The sequence below is a fragment of the Dermacentor albipictus genome, chromosome 5, assembly GCF_038994185.2.
Source record: "Dermacentor albipictus isolate Rhodes 1998 colony chromosome 5, USDA_Dalb.pri_finalv2, whole genome shotgun sequence".
NCBI lineage: Eukaryota > Metazoa > Arthropoda > Arachnida > Ixodida > Ixodidae > Dermacentor > Dermacentor albipictus.
Genome location: NC_091825.1, coordinates 105,615,958 through 105,636,996, shown reverse-complemented (window position 1 = coordinate 105,636,996; position 21,039 = coordinate 105,615,958). Strand labels below are relative to the sequence as shown.

Genomic DNA, 21,039 nt, shown 5'->3' with positions numbered 1-21,039 from the left:
CTATCTTTGTGCTGCTTGTCAACAAACTTCTTTAACGCTTCAATGGGTATGCAGTGGGTATATGCTGCTTTTTTGAGGAACCTCTTTGACACCAGCTTCGAGCACTGGGTACCTGCTCTTGGGTCTATGGTGCTCATCAATGAGCCTCTTTCATAGCGATTTGAGTCACTGCGAATTAGCTAGTAGGTGTGTGCTGCTCTTCAATGAACCTCTTTGAGGCCAACTTGGGTAACAGGGTACGTGCTGACCTACAGTGATAAAAATGATCCTTCAATATGTGCCACGCGTGGGCCTTACGGCGGCGCCGCTAGATGGCGCAGTGTGTGCAGGACCTACAGGCGCTCATTAACATCTGTCAGGCAGAGATAAATCGCCTTGGGCTCTGCTTTAGCTGCAATAAATCTGCAATAGTCCCCTTCGTGGGCCCAGGCATGGATGAGGGTGAAATTAGGCTGGGAGACGAGGTTCTGATGGTGTGCTCGAAATACAGATACTTGGGAGTCCTAATATCAAGTGAACTGGAGCTCTGGGGCCACCAAGAGGACATCCTCCGCCAGAAAGCACTTCGGGCGCAGTGCATCCTTCGTCGCCGATGTCTGTGGGGCTGCAACCGGTTTGTGATGGTCGGCGACCTATGGAAAATCATCCATGTACCGGCGCTAACCTTTGCGAATGCTGTGCTTTGCCTCTCGGCGCCTACGCGAGAGTGGCTGGAGCGACGCCAGTGAGAGGTTGGCTGGATAGCTCTCGGCTGCCATGGTGCGGTGGCCAACGAGGCTATACAGGGCGACCTAGGCTGGTCGAGCTTTGTGGCTCGGGAGGCGGTCAGCAAGATCGCATACCATGGCCGCCTGCTCGACATGCCTAGAGAGCGGTGGGCGCGGCGTGTATTCGATTACCTGTCAGCGACATGTATGCGCACGCCGTGGGTGAGGCGCTTATACCGCAGTGAAAGTAAGTATGGCCTGTTTCGCTCCCCTATCAGTGCAAACTCACCGGCGGATTGGATAAAACAGGCGCGGCAACGAGTACAAGATGAAGAAGAAACACGTTGGATACAAAATATGGCAGCAAAGTCTACGTTGGCTGTGTACCGATGTCATAAGAACTCAATTGGCATGGTGCACTCGGGAGTAGGTTGCTCTTTGAAGCAAGAGCTGGTGCGCTCCGTACACTTGTGCGCCTTCGAAGCATAAACAGTGATGTGAGTGATGTGCGGTGTCGGGCGTGCGGGCAAGCGGACGAAACATTGAACATGTGGTGCTACGGTGTGAGGGCATCGGGCCATCTGCCGCGCAGGGTTTATCTCTGGAGGCTGCCCTTGGTTTCGAACAGACTAGTAGAGCGGACGGTGCATGTGGTATAGACAGAGCCGTAGTCGCAGAGACGAAGAGTCGCCTTGAATGCTGGCGAGCGGCACTTGCGGATGGACCCCAATGACTGCTTATCAGTGCAGCGCTTTCTCTCCTTTCCTCTTCTTTCTTTTGGTGTTCTTTCCTTTTCCTACCTGTGCCTGCTTTGCTCGATAGGTAGGCAATAGAGCGTCATTCTGGCTTGGGCGTGGTTGCCATGTCCGATACAAAGGGTTGGCCACAATATCATCATCATGATCAAATGGTAGCGCGAGATAAGCCAATGGATAAGCCTCCTCGGTGGCTTTGCGGCTATGGTGTTGTGCTGCTAAACACGAGGTTGAGGGATCAAATCCCGGCCGCGGCGGCTGTATTTCGACAGGGGCGAAATGCAAAAACGACCGTGTCCGGTACATTGGGGGCACATTAAAAGTACCCTGGTGCTCGAAATTAATAGTGAGTGCTCCACTACGGCGTGCCTCATAATCAAATCGTGGTTTTGGCACGTAAAGCCACACAATTGAATTGAAGCCTGGCTGCTTACACGTGTCGGCATTAACAGTACGGTGTGTCGTTATGTTGCTCCAATGCTAATCGCGTTAACGTCGACATTTATCGTTAGATGGTTTCTACCGAAACTTCTCTTACCGAGGTTGCATAAGCTTTGTGCATGTAAAGGAACATGCATGTGAGCGAAGCGGACGACGTCAGCAGCGTGACCTCGAAGGTCAAACCGAAACTACTGACTTTGAAATGTGTTATCAAACGTAATTATCTGAAGTATATTTCTTTCATAATATATTGCAGAATAGAGCACTGTAATATTGTTTCACCGCCAGACGGCTTCTCGGCGAAGCTGCTACCGGAAACGCCGGAAACAAGAGCTCACGAGAGTTTCGACAGTGTTGTTTTATTTATGTTGTTTATTTTCTTTCCCGTGGTGGATAGCGGTTTGAGTTCAGCGTCGTCGTATGTGGATATGCCGATTCCCGTTCGAGTTGGATGTGCTGCGTGAATAGACTCATGATACACCATCAGTCATGTCCTATTTGCATTTCCTGGCATTTCCTCTCCCGGGAAGTGAAGATCAACTGAACGAAAGGTATGTTACGGTCGAAATCTGGCGCAGTGTGCTTGGGGAAGTTAGGCTTAAAACTCGTACGCTTGTCGTTTCGCTCTGTAAATAACCGCAAGCACTCAATGAAACGAACGTGTGACAGCTTTCATGTGAATGATTCGAGGATTCCCGCGAGCCTCGCGTTCTAATTCTTGCGTTCAAAGGTAGCCGTTTCCTGCGTTTCTGGTGATAGTCTTGAGCAATGGGTGTTTGCTCTAGTTTTCACCTGCGAGTTCTGCTATTCCATTTGCGTTCTACCTTTCTCACGGCTTCTCGAGAGCATTGCATAAGAGCGTCACGCACTTTCCTCTGTGTATATCGATTTCTAACTCAGACAAAAACTAGACCAGGTTGTTCCTGGACGCTTACCGTATGTGAGCATGTTCAGTCGTCAAATCGCCGGACTTATGTTTTCTCTTTAGTTTGGTCAGTTTCTACGGAAACCACGAGGGGAACCGGATCCCGACACTTTTGTAATATGTCCGTCTAGCTCATGTAATGCTGAAGTACTCGTCTGTATCGCGTCATGAATCACAGTTGCCCTCCTGCTTAGTGAGATCAGAAAATTCAATGATGTGAATTGCACTTTGGACTGAAATTTCAAATGACGCACGTTACTTCTACCTGCAGCTTATGCCTGCGATATATTTGCTTCTGACACGCCACAGCTGTTGCGCAAATAGTTGTTTTTTTGCGATATTTGTAGAGTAAGAGCAACACACGAGAGGGAACACTGAATTTGTTTTCAAGCAGCGACTACTCTTGAGGTGAATTCGAAGCCAACATGGGAATACATATCAAATAGCTTCTCACTAAATGCTTCGTCATGTGCTATTAGACATAAATGTTCCGCCTGTGTGTGTTCTTATTTTAGTACAAAATTAAGTGTTCTCATATTGTTCGCAGAATTACGTACCTTCCACAGCCCTGCAAATACTGTTTCTTGTGCGTGTGCTTTATTACCGCTACATTACTTTTTCAGATTGAGGGAAGTTGGTGAAAAGCTGCGCACTGGATATTCACCTCCAGCTGTTGTTAACAACTTCAGAAATTCTAATGTTATCCAGTGTGTTGTTGGACCGTCGCACATAGCATTCCTCTTTGAGGTGAGGCCCTTGTTATTGTACTTTTGGAATGCAAACATGTCGTTACATGAAAATGTATAGAACATGTTTGTGAACATTCGTATGGCCTCGTTAACATTGCTTGTTCTGTGACCACTTTGATGTTGTGTGGCAAATATAAAATATGACCTGTTTCTTTTACAGGATGGCAAAATATGCCGAGTTGCATTTTCTGTTCTAACAGACCGTCTGGACTTAAGTAAAAATGAAATATCCAAAGTGTGAGTATGCGCCACTTAGTTAATTGCATGTTATCTTATGCATGTTTCTGAAGCGGCTTCTAACGGCTGTCTGCACAAGTGCTTGCAGACTCTGTACACTGCAGCCTGCTAATAAAAACAGTGCATATAAGAAATACGCAGTTAACTCACGTTAGTTCAGACTTCTAGGGAGCACAGGCATTTGTTTGAAAAGTAGCTTATGGAACAGAATTGTCAGTCATTCTCTGAGCTCATAGACCTAAAGAACAATGCACAAATGGCCATTTTGAGATTCCATGGAGGAAGAGAGGAATAGTCACTGCACATGAACATAGTATATCATGAACAATATCTCACATGACCCTGTGAGTGTCTTCACGGTTGTTGGTGGCCTCTGACTTGCAGCCTTGGGCTTGACTTCCTGCCAACTTATACAGCAGTTTAATATTTATTTATTTATTCGGTATACGTACATCACCTGCTTGGCATTATCGTAGGGGGGCTAAAATACAGGTGGTCACGATGGAAAAATAATCAGTAACATGAAAAGAATACATCAGTAAGTGCAACATTGTTTAAACCCTGAAATTTGCAAAAGCGGAAGACAAACTAACAAAGTACCAAACAAAGTAAGTAACTATGTAACAACAACAACAACAACAAAAAAAAACAAGCATATGTGCAGAGATGAATAACAGAACAATCAACGAATATGGCTCTCAATAGCATTTTCAATACTAGACGCTGCCATGACTTCATTAGGTTGCTCATTCCAATTGTTAATCATGTTAGGAAAAAAATGAATACTTAAACACATTGGTATGGCACTGATAAGCTCTAATTTTGTTAGCGTGGTCTCTCCTAGATGAAACGTAATGTGGCTCCTTGATGAACAGTGTTTTGTCGATATCAGTTTTACTTTTGTATATATATATATATATAAAGGAATTTCAATCTTAGGATTTTTTTGCGCGAAGAAAGAGTTTTCCAACCCTTCCCTTATTCCGGATCCTCTGATAATAAAATTATAATTTCCTGTTACGAGGCGTGCTGCTTGCTTCTGGACCTTTTGCACCAGAGAGACACTTTTTCAAGGTTGTCGTGTAAGACAAACATATTGGCATGGCATTTCACTGTAAGATACATGACACATTCGTCGGCATACAGTCTAATGGTTGATTTAAGGCCGACTACTAAATTATTAATATAAACAAGGAACAAAAGTGGCCCGAGCACAGAGCCCTGAGCACATGCATTGGAGCTGATGTCACCCCATTAAGAACAACTTGCTGTTTGCACAAATGTAAATAATCCTTTATCCTGCAAGCATCAGCAATATCAAATGCTGGTGTGCTTTCTTTTCACTGGGATCATTGTATGGCGAAATGTTTGCATTAGAATGTGAGTGGACATTTGAAAGGTTCAGGTTTAGCGCATTGTATTGAATATAAAAAACTTGTCTGGTTTAAAAAGAAATGCAAACGTGATGTTGAAAGGTGGCAAAAAACTGATTATTTTCTTCTATACATGCAACACCATTAGGCTAGGTAGGTCATAAATGGGCAAGGACGGTCATAAATGAGCAAGGTGGAAATGGTTACTGAAGCTACTGGTTGTAACTACATTGTCATTGCATTATTTTTAAAGCGACGCTTTCTTTGACTTTTCCACTGCTGCTGCTACTGTCGTGCACACCGCTTCGGGAGGTGGTTCAAAGCATGCATATACATGACAGAGGCGCGGCGGAGAGGAAAGGCGATGCAAGAAACTCATTTGGACCTTTCCATCGTGTCGTGACAATGCCCCCTGGAGCAACCTGTGCATCGCCACAATGGCCTCTGACTGCTGTAATTATCCATGCCACCCCATGCAAAAGCATCACAGAAGCTGCAGCATTTATCTTTGTACTAACGTGCAGCAGTCCTGAGGGGAGGTAGATAGAATGGTAGAAAGAAGGCAGAGTATAGGCGAAACCAATCCTGTCTCAAAGCTAATGAATAACAGCCTTGCCACTCTTCACTCACAGCTTGCATACATGGGGGGAGGGCTTGAGAGGTAAAAGGCGACGTTAAGAAAGCAAGAAAGTGCTACTTGTAGACATGGCAGTAGTTGCAGATAGACTGGATAACTTTAAATTCAAGGTACACTACGATACTTTTCTGCTATATCTGAAAAATGAAATCCATGCAAATTTGTCGAGCAGGCAACTGATGTAGGGAATTCAGATGCAAAGCCGCAATATAGCACCGCACCGTCTAGATGCTGAATTTTTAGAAATGTTATGCCTTTCTGTATTGGCAAACAATTAACTATACTCCATCTTACAAGTTGTTTGCAGCCCAGCTGAAGGTAAGAGGTGCACATGGGCAATATCCTTCCGCCGTGAGATGTTCTGGGTGCAACTGGCTGATTAACTGTAGGGTTAGAGGGTTTTGTTCTTGCTTAGTACTTGATACGTTACAGTGGTACATAAGATGTTGGGGTCTTTGTGCATGCACATCGTATATCGCGAATTCAGCAGCCATCGAGCAGATGACGCAGTACGAATAAACACAACTAATTTTTCATTTCATTTCATTTATTCAACCTTAAGGGCCCGAAGGCATTACATAAGGGGGGCGTACATCAAAGTTGCACTCGATGGGCATTCAGCCTTCCTTTTGGCTAAGAAGTCCTGCAGCTTCCACAGTGCTGCAAACAACTTGTGAGACGGAGTATAGAGTTCACTGAACTGGGCTTAGAAGTCTTCAAGGGCCCCTCACCAGGCCTCATAGCAAATTTTGATTACACGCCGTAAGTGGTTACGTGTCCTCTAGGGAGGGTTCTGCTCAAAAATTTTTCAAATCAGCTCATTACTAGCCGCGATAGAAATATTTCAGTGGTGCGAACTCATGATTTCAGGAGGCGATCTTCAGTGCAAACGTGGACGCTCTCTACACTTGCCGCTGTCTAGCCTCCGCAAGCGAAATTCCTTCTCTTCGTTTTTCCATACAGGACCTCAAGAATCGCGTGACACATGCGTCACGGGCCTGCCTTAATTTTTTTTCTCCTTGCTATATTATGGCACGGCGCACTTCGGATGACGGCGTCGTATTCGAGCTGTTGTGATTGTCTTGTTTCGTGCTACACACGATCTTGCGTGCTGTGCATGAGGACACTTGACTAGTGGTGTAAGTTGGTGCTACACGAATACTGAGGCAGACACAAGCAGATCACAGAGCATGAACGTGCACTGGAACATGGTAGAAAATTACATAGTTTCGGTGTTTCCGTGCACAACTTCATGACATGGGAACAGGCAGATGAAATAGAAGTACATCTGTCTTGCTTCGGGGCAAAGTAAAACAAAAACATGCAGACATTTGGTTTGTGTGTTTCATTATTTCTCTAAACATTAATTCATCTATTGAACCAACAGATTATACAAATAATAAATGTTGCCTTGAATAATTCTTGAAGTCAGGTGTCACTATGAGTGACATTACAGTACAAACACATGTACGTAGGCGCACTAGCATGTATATGTCACCCTCTGGCTTGGAGTGCGACACCTGCGAGGAGGTCTAATGGCGTTCGGTTTAAAATTTCAGCTCTTTCTGCGGCACATAGTGATGTAATACTTAGCAAACGTGATCGTTAGCACCCATTGTATGCGCTGCACTTGTCAACTCAAGATGGTCAGTTCTGGTGAGGGGCCCTTTCAGAAATTGATCTTTGACCTGCATATTCTTTTGTCATAATCAACCTCTTACCATGAAATTAACGAAAATAGTCTGGAAAGAACACCAGCCTAAGCTGATTCAGTATTTCTCTTTAGTGTTTCTGTCATTGATACACTTAAGCAGACTCCTCCAAATCCATGCAGACTGCTCTCCAGTGCTGCTTCTCACCACCATTCCCGCCTCAACCTCAAGGGGAGTGGTGGAGCTGGAGGAGCTTCTGGCGGAGGCTCTGGGACAGCGGCTCCCTCTGGCTCCACTTCCTCGGGAGCCTCTGGGTCAAGGTCAGCCGCCCGGTCAAGGGGGCGCATTCTGCGTTCCACAGCATCGCGCGGTCGAGGCTCGGGGGTCATCATGGGGTCGCGCCCCGTGGTCCCTGCACCGTATGTCCCAGAGGAGCTTGTCTCCCAGGTAGGCTGCTTTCATATGTCACAATTCATGACTTGTCGCTTCACTTGTGTTGCAGCTTGTACTTAAGCTGATTGATGTATTCTACCAGGGACAGTGGCTTATGGTTTGTTTTTCTTCATTAAAAGGCTCAAGTTGTGCTTCAAGGAAAGTCTCGAAACCTCATTATTAGGGAGCTTCAACGCACAGTGAGTTTTTACTGCTCTTGGTCTTCTTTTCTTGCTATTAGTACATGGATAAACTAACATATTGTACACCTGGGTTAACTTTGCATGGAGAAAATGACAAAGGTTATAGGTCTTGTGAAAGAATGTTCCCTTAACCCGCCGCGGTGGCTTAGCGGCTATGGTGTTGTGCTGCTAAGCTCAAGTTCGTGGGATCAAATCCCAGCTTTGGTGGTCGCATTTCAGTGGAGTCGAAACGCAAAAACGCTCGTGTACCATGCATTCAGGGCACGTTAAAGATCCCCTGGTGGCCAGAATTAATCTAGAGTGCACAATTTTGCGCACTGTGCACGAGGGCACCTGACTAGTGGTATAAGTCAGTGCTACGCGAATACTGAGTCAGACACAAGCAGATTATGATGCACTATGACGTGCCTCATAATCGTGGTTTTGGCATGTAAAACCTTGGAATTCATTCAAAGAAGTTTCTCTAGGACATTTTTTTTATGCATATTTTGTGCCTTGGTATGTATTTAGCCAGGCTGACATTAAATGTATGGAACATTGCGTTGCCATGGAGCTACTGATAAGAGTTGGCCAGTGGATTTACTGATGCACAGTGAAACGGAAATTTGATTAAATTGATTATGAGCCTGGACAGCTCATGCGGCATTACTCGTCGCTTACATAACGGATTTGCTCAAATCACATTATTTAACCTAAATTTTCACAATTATGCCTGTACGAGCATAACGGAAATTTTCTTCTTTTTTTCTTCCATTCAGAACTAATCTGTCTTTGCTTGTGCCTTCCGTTGTCCATGAAGCCAAAAAGTAATCTTTTGGGCTTTATGTTGTCTTAACAGGAGTCAGGAATATAATATATGTGGATGGTAATGTATGACAGAAGCACACATTGAACTTCCCTGGCTTAACATTGCATCCTGTGCCTCCATTCCAGAACCTTGATGTGAACTTGGCTGTGAACAACTTGCTGAGTCGTGATGATGAAGATGGAGAAGACGTGGATGATGGTCAGGAGTCGTACATGCCTGGAGGCTAGTGCCACTTCTTTTCTTAGTTTTGCTGTAGCATTAGCTTGCTTGCTGTACCTCCGTTCTCCCAGATGGGTGTTGGAGTGTGCAAGACAAAAAAAATAAAAATAAAGGAAAGCAGCACGTATCAGAAGTTTTGTAAAGTAGGCCATGCTGGGAGAAAGGCATAGAGGGTGTATATCCTATCGGTGTCCTGGGACAAGGCGTAAAGGCTATAATGATTTAGTGGTTTAAATGGAAGCGGTGCTTCAAAATGTCTTATTTTAGTTACACCTGAGTGCCATATGTGCAGGAATATTATGAGAGTTCCTATTTTATGCATGTGCGTAATGATCTGCTTGATCCAGCATTTCTCAGTATGTTCAGAATGATGCTTCAAATTTATAATCCTTTCGTTGGTTCAAATGTCGCATTTTATTATGTGGCGAGCTCGGCAACCGGCAACTAAACTATATGAGATGGCAATTTAGGCAAGAACACCAGCATGTGTGTGCAGTAGTGGGAATGCTCTTGCGCATTGTTCGTGCTTTTTCTTTTTTGTAAAACATTTTTCTCTCTTTAGAGTTGTGTAAAGCCGTTCCTTTCCTCTCATAATCTTTGTGTATTTACTGTACTGCACTTGGCACTAGGTTTTTGATGACTAACCTACACGGCTTCTGATGTGGTTTTAGATGGATCTTCTTGGCACCATTGTGCTGTATATTACTTGTAATATCTTTCATTGCTTCAAGTCATAGAATCTGAAACTTAAGGCGCAGACTAGTGTTGCTTTCTTTTGGTATAGTGAAGGAAGACATGTTAGTTCAGAATAAACAGACCAAGCTGTCTTCTGTTTTCAGCTCGCCGCACAGCCGACAGACTCGCAGGCATGTACTCACTGCTGCATTCTTGCACTGCTCCCATTTTGGGCGCGTAACTCTTTCTGCCTCGCCAAACTGCTAGTTGCAAACCCATGTATTGTTACTGAGACGCGAGGGCTGATCATGTGTAAGGCAGTTGCAAACCTAAAAAGATGTTCTGCAAATGCTTTACCACGTGGAAATGGTGTATAAGGTGCCTGTAATTATTATGCCTAAAGGAGTTTCAGCTGTTGTGCACACTAAAACATTGTTTTTCTTGATGTTCTTAGTACCGGCAGACAAGGAAAAGTACTGCAGTAGACTTCCGTTAATTCGGCTCCCGTTAATTCGATTTTTCGATTATTTATATCTCGACTAAAGGTCCTGGCCAGCGTCCATACATTTTTATGGGGCCGAACTTCCGTTATTTTAATCCTGCAATCAACCAGCAGCATCGAGAATAAGCATGCTCAATAAAAACAAAAAATATTTCGCTAAAGCTTTTCAGGAATGGGAGGAAACACCAGGCAAAGAACAGTAAATAAGCTTCACCCCCAAGCCACCCATGGTTTCGTTCAGAACTCCTAGAGAACGCTCTTTTCATGTGCAACCCGTAGGTGTACATTTCATTTGCTTTACATATGTGCGACACCATTGCAGCTGGACAGCTTGCATTGGTCTAACTCCTCTGACACTGCTTGCAAGAATAAATGAGTCACAGGCCAAACTTCTTCCTTGACCCGCCGTGGTTGCTTAGTGGCTATGGTGTTGGGCTGTTAAGCACGAGCTCGCAGGATTGAATCACAGCCACAGCGGCTGCATTTCGATGGGGGCGAAATGCGAAGACACCCGTGTAATTAGATTTACAGTATTTAATTAATTGTAACGTGCACCCGTTTTCCGAAAAAAAAAAAATATCGATTGCAGTGTGCACTCGTTTGCCATGACCTAAAAAAAGAAAAGTCCTTTACTGTACCGTGCATCTCATTGTTTCATACAGAAATATAACTTTCTCTCTCATTTGTAAAAAACAAAGATTTACTCCCAATGCACTAAAGTTGCGATAAATAAAAGAAGTCGCAGTTTTATCCGAAAGGCAAAGCATTGATTATGATAGCAAATTAGTAGACAGCTATACGAAAAGCAAGGGTAGTAGTTTTATTGGCCATATAAACTTTTAGACATTCAAATTACTAGCTAAATTAACAAGCATGGTGTCACGTGCACACAAGCAAACATGAACACGTCTCACTCAATGACCGCGGGAACTCTTTATCAAAACGCTGGAGCGAGGAAGTGCGGTAGCAATAGCGAGGGAATTAACCTTTGTGCGGCCTCTCGCTTCAACGCGAACTAAGCAACGAGAACACAGCGCGGCGCACCTAGATGCGTAGACTCTTGTCTCCATCGCAGATCCCTTTCAAGATAGGGGCCGTGCGGCTGCACCGTACCAGCCGCCGGTGTAGAACGCCTTTCCTGTTTGCGCCAATCCCGCACGCAAGTTTCGTGAACTCCGAACGGCCGTGATGCAGCCTGATTTCCGTCAGTCTCCGCACACATGATCGCTTTCCTTTTAATTGCGTCTTCGTGATAAACTCGGCATGTCCTTGCAGTTGGCACTTCCATGCTGATAGAGCAAACGCAGATAACGGTAAGACGGACGGTGCACTAACCTAAACCAAAGGAAGCATTGCCTAAGCACATGTACTGCAGCATAAGGAGAAAGTTACGGCAGTTAGGCTCAAAGCACGTATGAGGCTGCCATTTTGAAATGCCTGTGGTGATATGGTAACACAGATTTAGATTCATGCTCGATTTTAACGCTCACAATATTTTGACCCATTTTCTTGGAAAGAAAGTGTGTTAAATTCGAGTAAATATGGTAGGTGCACGTTGAAGAACTCCAGGTGGTCCAAATTTCCGGAGTCCCCTTCTACGGCATGCCTCATAATCAGATTGTAGTTTCGGCATGTGACAGCCTATAATTTAATTTTATTTTTATTTTTCCTCATGCTAGGTTCCTGCTCTAAATCAACAAATGATGCTTGCAGCCTATCATTCAGTGTTAACTGAAGACATTTCACAAAATACTTTGCACTCAATATCGAAACTTCACAAGAAAAGAAAGAAAAGTATTTCGTGTATGTTGCCTGTAGGCAACATTCATGAACAAAGGGTTAATTGGCTGCTGCTTATTCTTGACCTTGTGTATTACTTTGCTATTGAGCAGCATTTACTGATTGCGCAGTAGTAACAAGCTGCACTAAATGGCTACACCTTACTGCTGTACTGCTCTAAGTGCTCCAAAAAGGCCAATTTTACTGCTCCAGAAGGCTGGTGTGGCTGCTCTTAAACTGCTCCAGAAATACTTTTTTCTATTGCTTCAACTATTGCTCGTAGTCTTTAAAAATGTTGAGAATTTAGGATTGCCTTACCAGTAGCTGTGTGCAAAAGAGTGCAAATATGACAACACGGGGTAAAACAAGACTTTTGCAGAAGGCTCCTATTTTGACAGCACTTGCGGTTGCCCCACTCACAATTGCGCTGATTTGTATGACTTTACAACAGTCCAACCAACTTCGTAGAATAAATTCGCGGAGAGCACTTGACTGTCGTGGAGTGCCAGAAATTGCTGTCCCCCCGAGTGAAAATTGTGGCATGTCATACAGCATTAATGCACACCCATTTTCCCCTCTATAGAATGACTAAAATTCACATGCATAGTTAGAACAGAGTGTGAAAGTGAGATTTCACTAACCACCCTCTGTCATGATTGGCATCAAGCCTGCCCTGCATGCAGCGTTTCATGCACGTATATCTGCTTGAAGAAAAGGCAATGCGGCCGCTGTACATGCTGCAACACTGCTGCACTCATGGCTTCTACATCCTGCATGGATTAGGTGCAGTGTAGCTGAATGGGAAAAGCAATGTAATGTTGAGTCTAGTAAAACTTGTTGGCCAAGTTGGTGCTTTGTTGCCATGATCGTATAAGCATGGACATTATGTTGTGTGTGTAATTTTCAAACTTGCCATGGAGATTATGGCATTCTGAGCGCGAGGTCTTGGGTTGAGTTCGTGGCTGCAGTGGCCACATTTTGGTGGGGGTGAAAATCGAGACAGTTGTGTAGTTGTCAGATTTAGGTTCATGTTAAGAACCTCGGGTGGTTGAGATTCATCCGAAGCCCTCCACTATGGCATCTCTTATAGACCTAGCGTTGCTTTGGGACGTTAAATCCGATGAATCAACACTATTCAAGCCCAATCTATCATGGTATTGATTTTGCGTCACTCTTGCTGGTGCTGCATGCTGAGGGCAGATGGCATGCTGATGAAAAAACACCTCATTTGTAAAATAGTGTTTTCTATGCAAAAATGCCACAACTGGTGATTATTTGTACATTGGTTAATGGGTCCTCATCAATTGTCCCACTAGAGCCTCTGTGTAGCGTGGCTTAGGTGGGCCCAAAACCTCTTTGGTGAACCCCCCTTTATTGGATTGGCGGATTTAGTGACCCACGTGTGGCTGAAGCTTATCAGTGGGCGAGTTATGACGCTTGTTTTGTGGCATTGTTCTTCTTGCTTGTTCTGCTTGAAGCCAGTTCCATAATGCATTGGCCTGGATGAAAAAAATTTACTTGACCAAAGCTTCCCTGAAAGGGCCATGATACATAATGGCAGTTGATCGTGGTTGTGTGTGTGGTATTTTGCTGCACCTAAGGTGCGGGCAGTTCAGATTATGTGTATTCATTCTTTTAAATTAAATTTCACTTGCAAGTAAAGAAGTCTGGTGCCTTCTTAATTTAGGTGCTTTGTCTCGTTTGACGCTGCTTCTTTCAACCTGCTGTGGTAGCACAGTGGCTATGACATTGCACTGCCGAGCTCAAGGTCGCTGGCTCAATCCAGCACCCAATCCGGGCTGTGGCAGCTGGGATTGGGGACGGAATGCAGAAACACTTGTGTACCTTGCATTGGGTTCACACTAAAGAAACACAGATGGGTCAGGATTAATCCAGAGTGCCCCACTACAGTGTGCCTCATAATCAGATTGTGGTTTTGGCTCTTAAAACCCTAGAATTTAATTTTGCAGCTCCTTCCAGTTTGTATTGTCACAAGTAAGTCCCATTTTCAGTCATGTTGGACTTGATCTTACCTCTAGAAGAGCTCTCTCTATGTTGTGTATGATAACCATGCGGAGAGCAAAGCTGTAGGGGTGTTGTTTGTTGGTGTTTGTGGGCTTTCAGGGTTATTCTAAAATGCAGTTTTGTGACCTTGCAGATGACCTCATATCTCTGCTAGATGCTGGTATCCATGGAGACCACCCCAGTGTGATCATAGATGCTGATGCAATGTTCTCTGAGGACATGTTTGGCTATGCTAATCTCCGAAATCGCACTGGCAGCCGAGGACGGTCTGGTGAGTTGGTCTTTACCTTGTGGATTTGGAAAGGGGAGAGAATGCATGTTTTAATTTATCAGTGATGAGTACACATACGTTGGCTACCTTATACATTGGCTAACTTTTCCAAGTTTCCTGCTTACAATAATTCGAGCGCGAGTCAAATAGTGCTTTATATTCGATTTGTATTTCATTAGAGAACCCACAATTCAAATTGGGTTATTTGTTTCTGTTCGAATATCAGTGATGACATTTATGGTGCTAAAGAGAGTGATATTGATACATGTGACTGCTGTCTAAGGTGATTCTTCCACAGGGGAGCTGGTAGCAGAAAGCAGTTGTTGCTCATTTAGATGTTCTTCAATTGATCGAATATCCTGTTAACAGCATTACACACATACATCAAACAAATGTAATTAAGTCTCATTGTTTTACCAAGTGAACTTTCCAAAAGCTTTATATTTCGCAGAAATGAGAAAATATTTGATTCAACATTTGAAGGTCTTTCTTCCAAAATATTCATATTCTATTTGATTAGGAAATTTCACTATGACAACACCCCTACTGTATTTTTATACTGTAGAATCCGGTGATGTTTTTCAAGGGACCGTGGAGAAAAATGTTACATCTGGAAAAACCTAACGGTGAAGGAGGCCGCAAATTGCCGCAGTAACAGCTCTGATTAGCTGCCAGTACAGTTATGAGATGCTTGGCGTTTGTACTGCAATCAGGGACAGTGCTTGCGCGATTGTATAACTAAGGGGAGAGGCTACACTTGAAAGCCAAATTTCTTATTTATGATAGATCTTAACCATATTTGCACACCTTGTGTATATTTGATGTAATGATACCAAAAAATGTCATTCTTTTTGTCCTAGACAGTTCTTGATATACCTTGGAAGCAGGGCTCTTTTGTTTGGAGAAAAAAATTTGCATCTAGACAAAAGAATGCTGAATGCAGGGTGGTTAAAATATAAATAATCTAGAATGTCTAAGGTGTGTGTGCAGTAAAAGTATACTAAAACCAATTTCCTAGGTCTATAGTAACAGTCCATCAAAGCTGCCTGAAAAAAATGCTATTTCTGACAGTGAAACATATGACTCTTTAAAATAAATGCCAGGAAAGAATATTACGCTAAAAGTGGGCTATGTTCTGTGACAGTGGTCCCTTTCCACTATTCAATGCTTCCTTGCAATGGTTTGCATAAGCTTCACCGCATAATACCTCTGTATAGAGACGAAGCTGACCTTTGAGAACAAGCAAGAACCACAATCACGTCGAGACACGCAAGCTTATCGTGACCGACGATCATATACTTCTGGCATTTCAAGGCGGGGCTTGAGAGGCTTAACCACGAGTACACATTTGTAGTCTTCGAAGCAACTTGTGTGAGTGAATTTGTGTCTGCACTGCTAAATTTATGTGACCACCACTTTCAAACTCTGTGTAAGATGTGGGAACCTTACAGAATGGCGACGTATCAAATGGGAACATGATACATAAGAGTAAATGGGCTTTAGATTGGGACCACGAAAATGTGACGCAACATCTGGCAAAACACAACAGCGAGGAACATATCAGTGGGGTTCCACTGTATAATAATTGTGTCAACAAACTGAACATGTGGTTGATGTCTTGATGGACATTTGAGTTGATTTATTGCATTTAACATTCCAATGCAAGATTTTCCGCATATAACCTGCCACTATGTATAGCCTGCACCCTCAACTACAACGGCCTGGAAAGGAGAAAGAAACATTACTTATAACCCATGAAAATAAGTGCATATATAATATACGCTCACACAAAGTATTTGCGGATGCATGACATCTCCGCGTCATATCTTCAACCAGTGGCTTTGTTGCCCATCCTCTTCGCCAATGCTGATAATATTCAGCTGCTGCTGTGCTGTAAAGGACGGCCATTCGATCCCAGCTCACTGTGATCAGACTTCTACTGCGCCAGCGCCGCGGGCACAATCACTATTGCCATGAGCACTTCACTGACTACTAAATGCAAAATGGCGATCTGTAAAAAGGAGGAGAATGGGCTACCATAAAGAGAAGGGAGCTTCATCAACACACAGGGGTGGGAAGAGGGTGGGGTTTACAATGAGATAACGAAACTGAATAGCAGAGAACCTTGCCTTGAGGTAGGGCTTCATGACAGTGCAGGCCTCGCTGCCGTAAATTAAGGCAAAATTTGCATGTAGACCCTTTTCATGGCAATCCCGTGGGCTCTGCCAAGTTTAAGCATGCGTTGATGCCTGTAAAGAAATTATCGCACTTTTGTCACGCTAGTTATGCATGCAACATAATAAGGAAAAGACAAAAGAAAAGTAGTTGAACTCATCATAAAAACACGCTACATTTATCCCAGCTGACAAGAGTACTACAGCGAAATCACAATATAATGAACTTCAAGGGACTGCAGTAAACTGTGTTATTCTGAAAGATCGTTATAATGAAAGCGCCACTTTTGAAACCATCAGTTCATAAGTTGTCACCATATAAGCTATCCATAAAACTGTTGCTGTTGGCTTTCTGCATGCATGTTTGCTACAGTTGAACCCAGTTATATCGAACTCACAAAAAAAACGTCTATCAGTTCGATATAAGGCATACCATATTTACTTGCATAATGATTGCACTTTTTTGTCAGAAAAATTGACGCAAAATCAGGGGTGCGATAATTACGCGGGTTATATTTCCCGCGAAAAGAAACAAAATTTTTTGTCCCGCGTTTGCAGCGGGACACCAAAACAAAAATGGCGGCCGGCGGAGAAAGCCAAACGCGCCGAACGCGATTTTTTTTCTTCTCGTGAGTACATTGCGTGCATTGAAACAGTTTCTTCCGTATCAGTAATTAATAATATCGTTAATATCGGCTAGTTTGCGGCAATAACGTAGCCATGTCCGCTTTGAGGGGACAGAAACAGACGGGCGCGCTTAGCTGCCAGTGATATAGAAACACACGGCCGGCATGCTGCATAAAGGCAAGTTTGGTTTCATAAAGGCAAGTGCCAGCATGAAGGCAAGTTATGTTGCAGCTTTTTTTTAGTCATGGAAGTGCGGAAAGGGATGAAAGTAATGAAATGAGGCATCTACTGATGTTTTTCCCGCATAGCGCGTCTCCTGTGGCCTTGCTTCGCCGCGTGGCCTGCGTGACGTCAGCGCGGTCGATGTGGTTGAAGCGCAGTCCGAGAGATGGCGCGAGCGTCGCGCCGCTGCGCGGTTACTTGGGTTCGGGAAAGAGAAGGCGCGCTCTCTTGGGGTTCCAGACAGCCAGCAGGACGGACGTGCCGTGCCGCACGTGCAGCGGCCCTCTGCCCCGGCGGGTCGCCGAACAGCGCGGACATTCCGCGCGCGCGGCGACCGATGCATCTGCGAGACCGCCTCGCGTGGCCGCCTTCGAATGCGCCGCGATTCGCGTGACCATACACGCGAACGACCAGGCGTTGGGATCCAGCATGGGGCGAACATATTCGCTCGCGAGGACGCGGTGAGTCGGACTTCTAGATTTGCCGCGCGCCCATCGGCATGTTTTGTGGATAGCAACTCGGCTAGCGGTCATTGATGTATGAAAGGTGCAATAAATGCCCTTGTGATTGTTTGCACTGCTGTGTTGTCGTTCCTTTGTCCCAAGAGTAAGGTGTGAGATATCCCACAACAGACCCCACAACTTAAGAACTTTTGGTGCGTGCCGACCGCTTGGTTTGTCTTGAGTCGTTCGCGTAGCATTCGACAGATGGTAAGCGCAATCAATATTAGCTAGACTTGGCACACGACATATCGCTGCAGCAAGTTCGAGGTGCGATCATTACACGGGAAATAAAAAAAAAAATGGAATTTTGACGACAAAATTCAGGGGTGCGATCATTACGCGAGCGCGATCATTATGCGAGTAAATACGGTAACTCGATATAAGCCTGCTAAAGAATTGGGTATCATAAAAGCTCATAACATTTATAAAAGCACTTTATTGACGAAATCAGCTTAGTTTCGCATGAAATAGTCCTGTATTTTTTTCTGCTTGGGCAATTTGGGTGTTAGAGATGCACGCACTTCTCCACATTGTCTGAAGAGATCAGCTGAGGCCGCAACCTGCCACATTCACGCAGAAGCGCTGGAATTGTGCGAGTGCACCAATCACCTCGGATGATGTCGGCAAATAATCGTTGTTGCTTTCCTCGTTGTGCCCGCTTTCACTTGTGTTTGGTACGATGTCGACAATTTAGTCTTCGTTTTCGGGCTCCCCTGTGGTCGCGACACCATCATCACCCTCACACACTCGTCGACCATTGATCCATCAGCAGCTTGCGGAAATTCCGACAGCTCGCATCAAACTTCGGCAACAAGAGCAACGGCTTCGTCACACTCCTCAGAATTTTAAGAGTTACGACCAGGCAAGCGGAAGCCGGCATGTCTGAAGCAATTTCGGATGAGTCACTCGTAGACCCTCTGATTGGCTGTCTGAGCAAGTGCTGGGGGTGGGCCAGGATAATTTTTTGCACAGGAATGTTCATGGCTCGCACGATGCAGTGTGGTCACGGTAGGCAGAGCGGATGGATGGAGCCGCATTGCCGGATTTCCCCGCCGCCACGAGGGAAACCAAACTTCTGGAGGCACTTTTGTGCTGCTTGACGTTAGATATATCGGGAGTCGCTGCTATTTTTGTTCGATGTAAACGTAATTTTTGCAATATATGCTCATTGTAACTATACCGTGTTCAGAAGTTGTTCGATGTGCAGGATAATTCGATGCAAATGGGTTTGATATAGTCGGGTTCGACTGTATTTTCCATAGATTCCACTGCCACGAATCACCAAAGCACCGTATGATAAGAGTGACATGCATAAAACAGACATTGATGTCATGAAAAATACCGACAAAAAGGTAGCTCCATGTCGCCTTCAAAGCGACATGGAGCTACTTTTTTCTTGCTACCTAGTTTCTTGCTTTTTCTTTCTTTCACATTTCTTGCCGTGGACACTGCAACTGTCTCGCTTGAGGTGGACACCTGAACTATGTCAAAGCGCAAGCGTATGTAAATGACATCGCCTGCAAAGTGTGAACTTGTGGCATCCCCGCAAGTACGGAGGTTATATTTCACCGCACACGTAGCTAGTACGGCCGCAGAAAGAAGCGCGAAAGAAAGGCTTGCACTGAACGAAGGGTCAAAGAAGGAAGAGACACACCTCTGTTACTGGGCGACGCTTTTCTGGGTAGAGCATGCGCTAGGAAAACCTGATGCGTCGTCGCCTCCGCTTGCCGGCATAATTTTTTGGGGGGGGGCCACCGTCTCAGGTTTTCCGAACCCATGTGCCGCGACGTCCGCTCTCTGTGCTTTGTTGTCTACTAGGCTACTGTTTCGGCTGTCATGAGAGAGAGAGAGAGAGAGAGAGAAACAACTTCATTTAGTCGCCTGCAGAATGACACCATGACTAAATGGCGCCGTGACGTGGGCCCTGACGTCATCTCAGCGGGATACACAGAAATTGAAGAATCCCCAGATTTCGGAATATTAGTTCGTAGTACTGAAGCATTGTTAACATTATGGGGAAACTGAACGACAATCATTATTCTGAAAGGTTTGGTATTCTGAAGTTCATAGTACTGAAATATTTTTACATTGAAGCTATGAGAAGTCAGCAGGCAATTTCTGAAAAGCTTGTTAACATGAAAAGTTTGTTAATGTGGTGTTTGTAGTAACGAGGTTTCACTGTATTACACAAAATGTTAAGGCACATGACAAGACATGTACATACTAGCTTATAAGGACTAAGGGTGCCATGAGTTCATGAAGTAAACAGTTCAAAGCAGCTCACGGTATGATGGTGGACTGAAAATGAGAAAGTTGCTGGAGTGTCCGGTGGCTACGTCACGGAGTAAAGAATTCCTTGATGCGCGATGGCGAGGAGAAGATGGCGCTTGATGGGCCGGGCACGACCGCTCAGCAGTCAGCCTTCATCTGAGCCACAGTGCGTGGTGCAGGAATGGCCAGCTTGCCCAGAGGACAGATTGCGTGCGAGCCGAGTGTGTGGTGAGCACTGGTGGCTCGCCATGCCACAGTTTCTGTGCTCGCCATGCCACAGTAGCCATGCCACAAATAGTGCTCCGCTGAGGAGCTGACCGATGGGATGCATTGCCTGTGATCCGCAGTGCTCTCTGCAAGGGGTTGCACAGCAGACCAAGCCACACTTTGAGCTGCAGTACTTTTGCTGGTGAATGCCGTTACACTTGGCAGCAGCTCCACCAATATCCGCATTCTCTGGAACCTTGATTCCTGGCGCCCTCCACTTCGGCCTGATGTCTTCCATCTCCCGCTGTCTAGGTGCGTGTCTTGCCACAAAGCATTTCACCACGTGCTTGCTACATGACCAGTCGTGGCACGACGCATCTTTGGAGTAGCATAAAGCCATTGCTGATTTGATGAAGTCATGCGCACAAGTGGTCCAATGGTGAATGAACTCGTCCCCACTTCGTCATTGTTGGCATCTTTTTATTTTACCCATCACATTCTCCATTGCTTGCCTCAGCTGCCTCCGTTGCCTCCATATATACGATGGACCAGGTGGTCGAAATTTCCAGAGTCCTTCACTATGGCGTGCCTCATAATCAGGAAGTGGTTTTGGCACATAAAACCCCATAAATTAATATTTAGTAA

General features: G+C 44.8%; 1 protein-coding gene across 11 annotated transcripts in view; it reads left to right on the top strand.

Moving 5' to 3' along the window:
* The first annotated feature begins 2,266 nt into the window (after nt 1–2,266).
* The window catches only part of hyd (E3 ubiquitin-protein ligase hyd), a 149,105-nt gene continuing 130,332 nt past the window's right edge, over nt 2,267–21,039 (top strand). For 8 of the 11 annotated variants that reach the window (XM_065437002.2, XM_065437004.2, XM_065436999.2 and 5 more), the window contains exons 1-7: nt 2,267–2,454; nt 3,452–3,575; nt 3,738–3,814; nt 7,659–7,923; nt 8,049–8,108; nt 9,045–9,141; nt 14,253–14,390. In XM_065437002.2, the coding sequence (XP_065293074.1) occupies nt 2,393–2,454; nt 3,452–3,575; nt 3,738–3,814; nt 7,659–7,923; nt 8,049–8,108; nt 9,045–9,141; nt 14,253–14,390 (823 nt within the window). In that variant the 5' untranslated portion in view covers nt 2,267–2,392. The remainder of the gene's footprint in view (nt 2,455–3,451; nt 3,576–3,737; nt 3,815–7,658; nt 7,924–8,048; nt 8,109–9,044; nt 9,142–14,252; nt 14,391–21,039) is intronic. The other 3 variants (XM_065437007.2, XM_065437006.2, XM_065437008.2) reach the window with 1 other exon arrangement.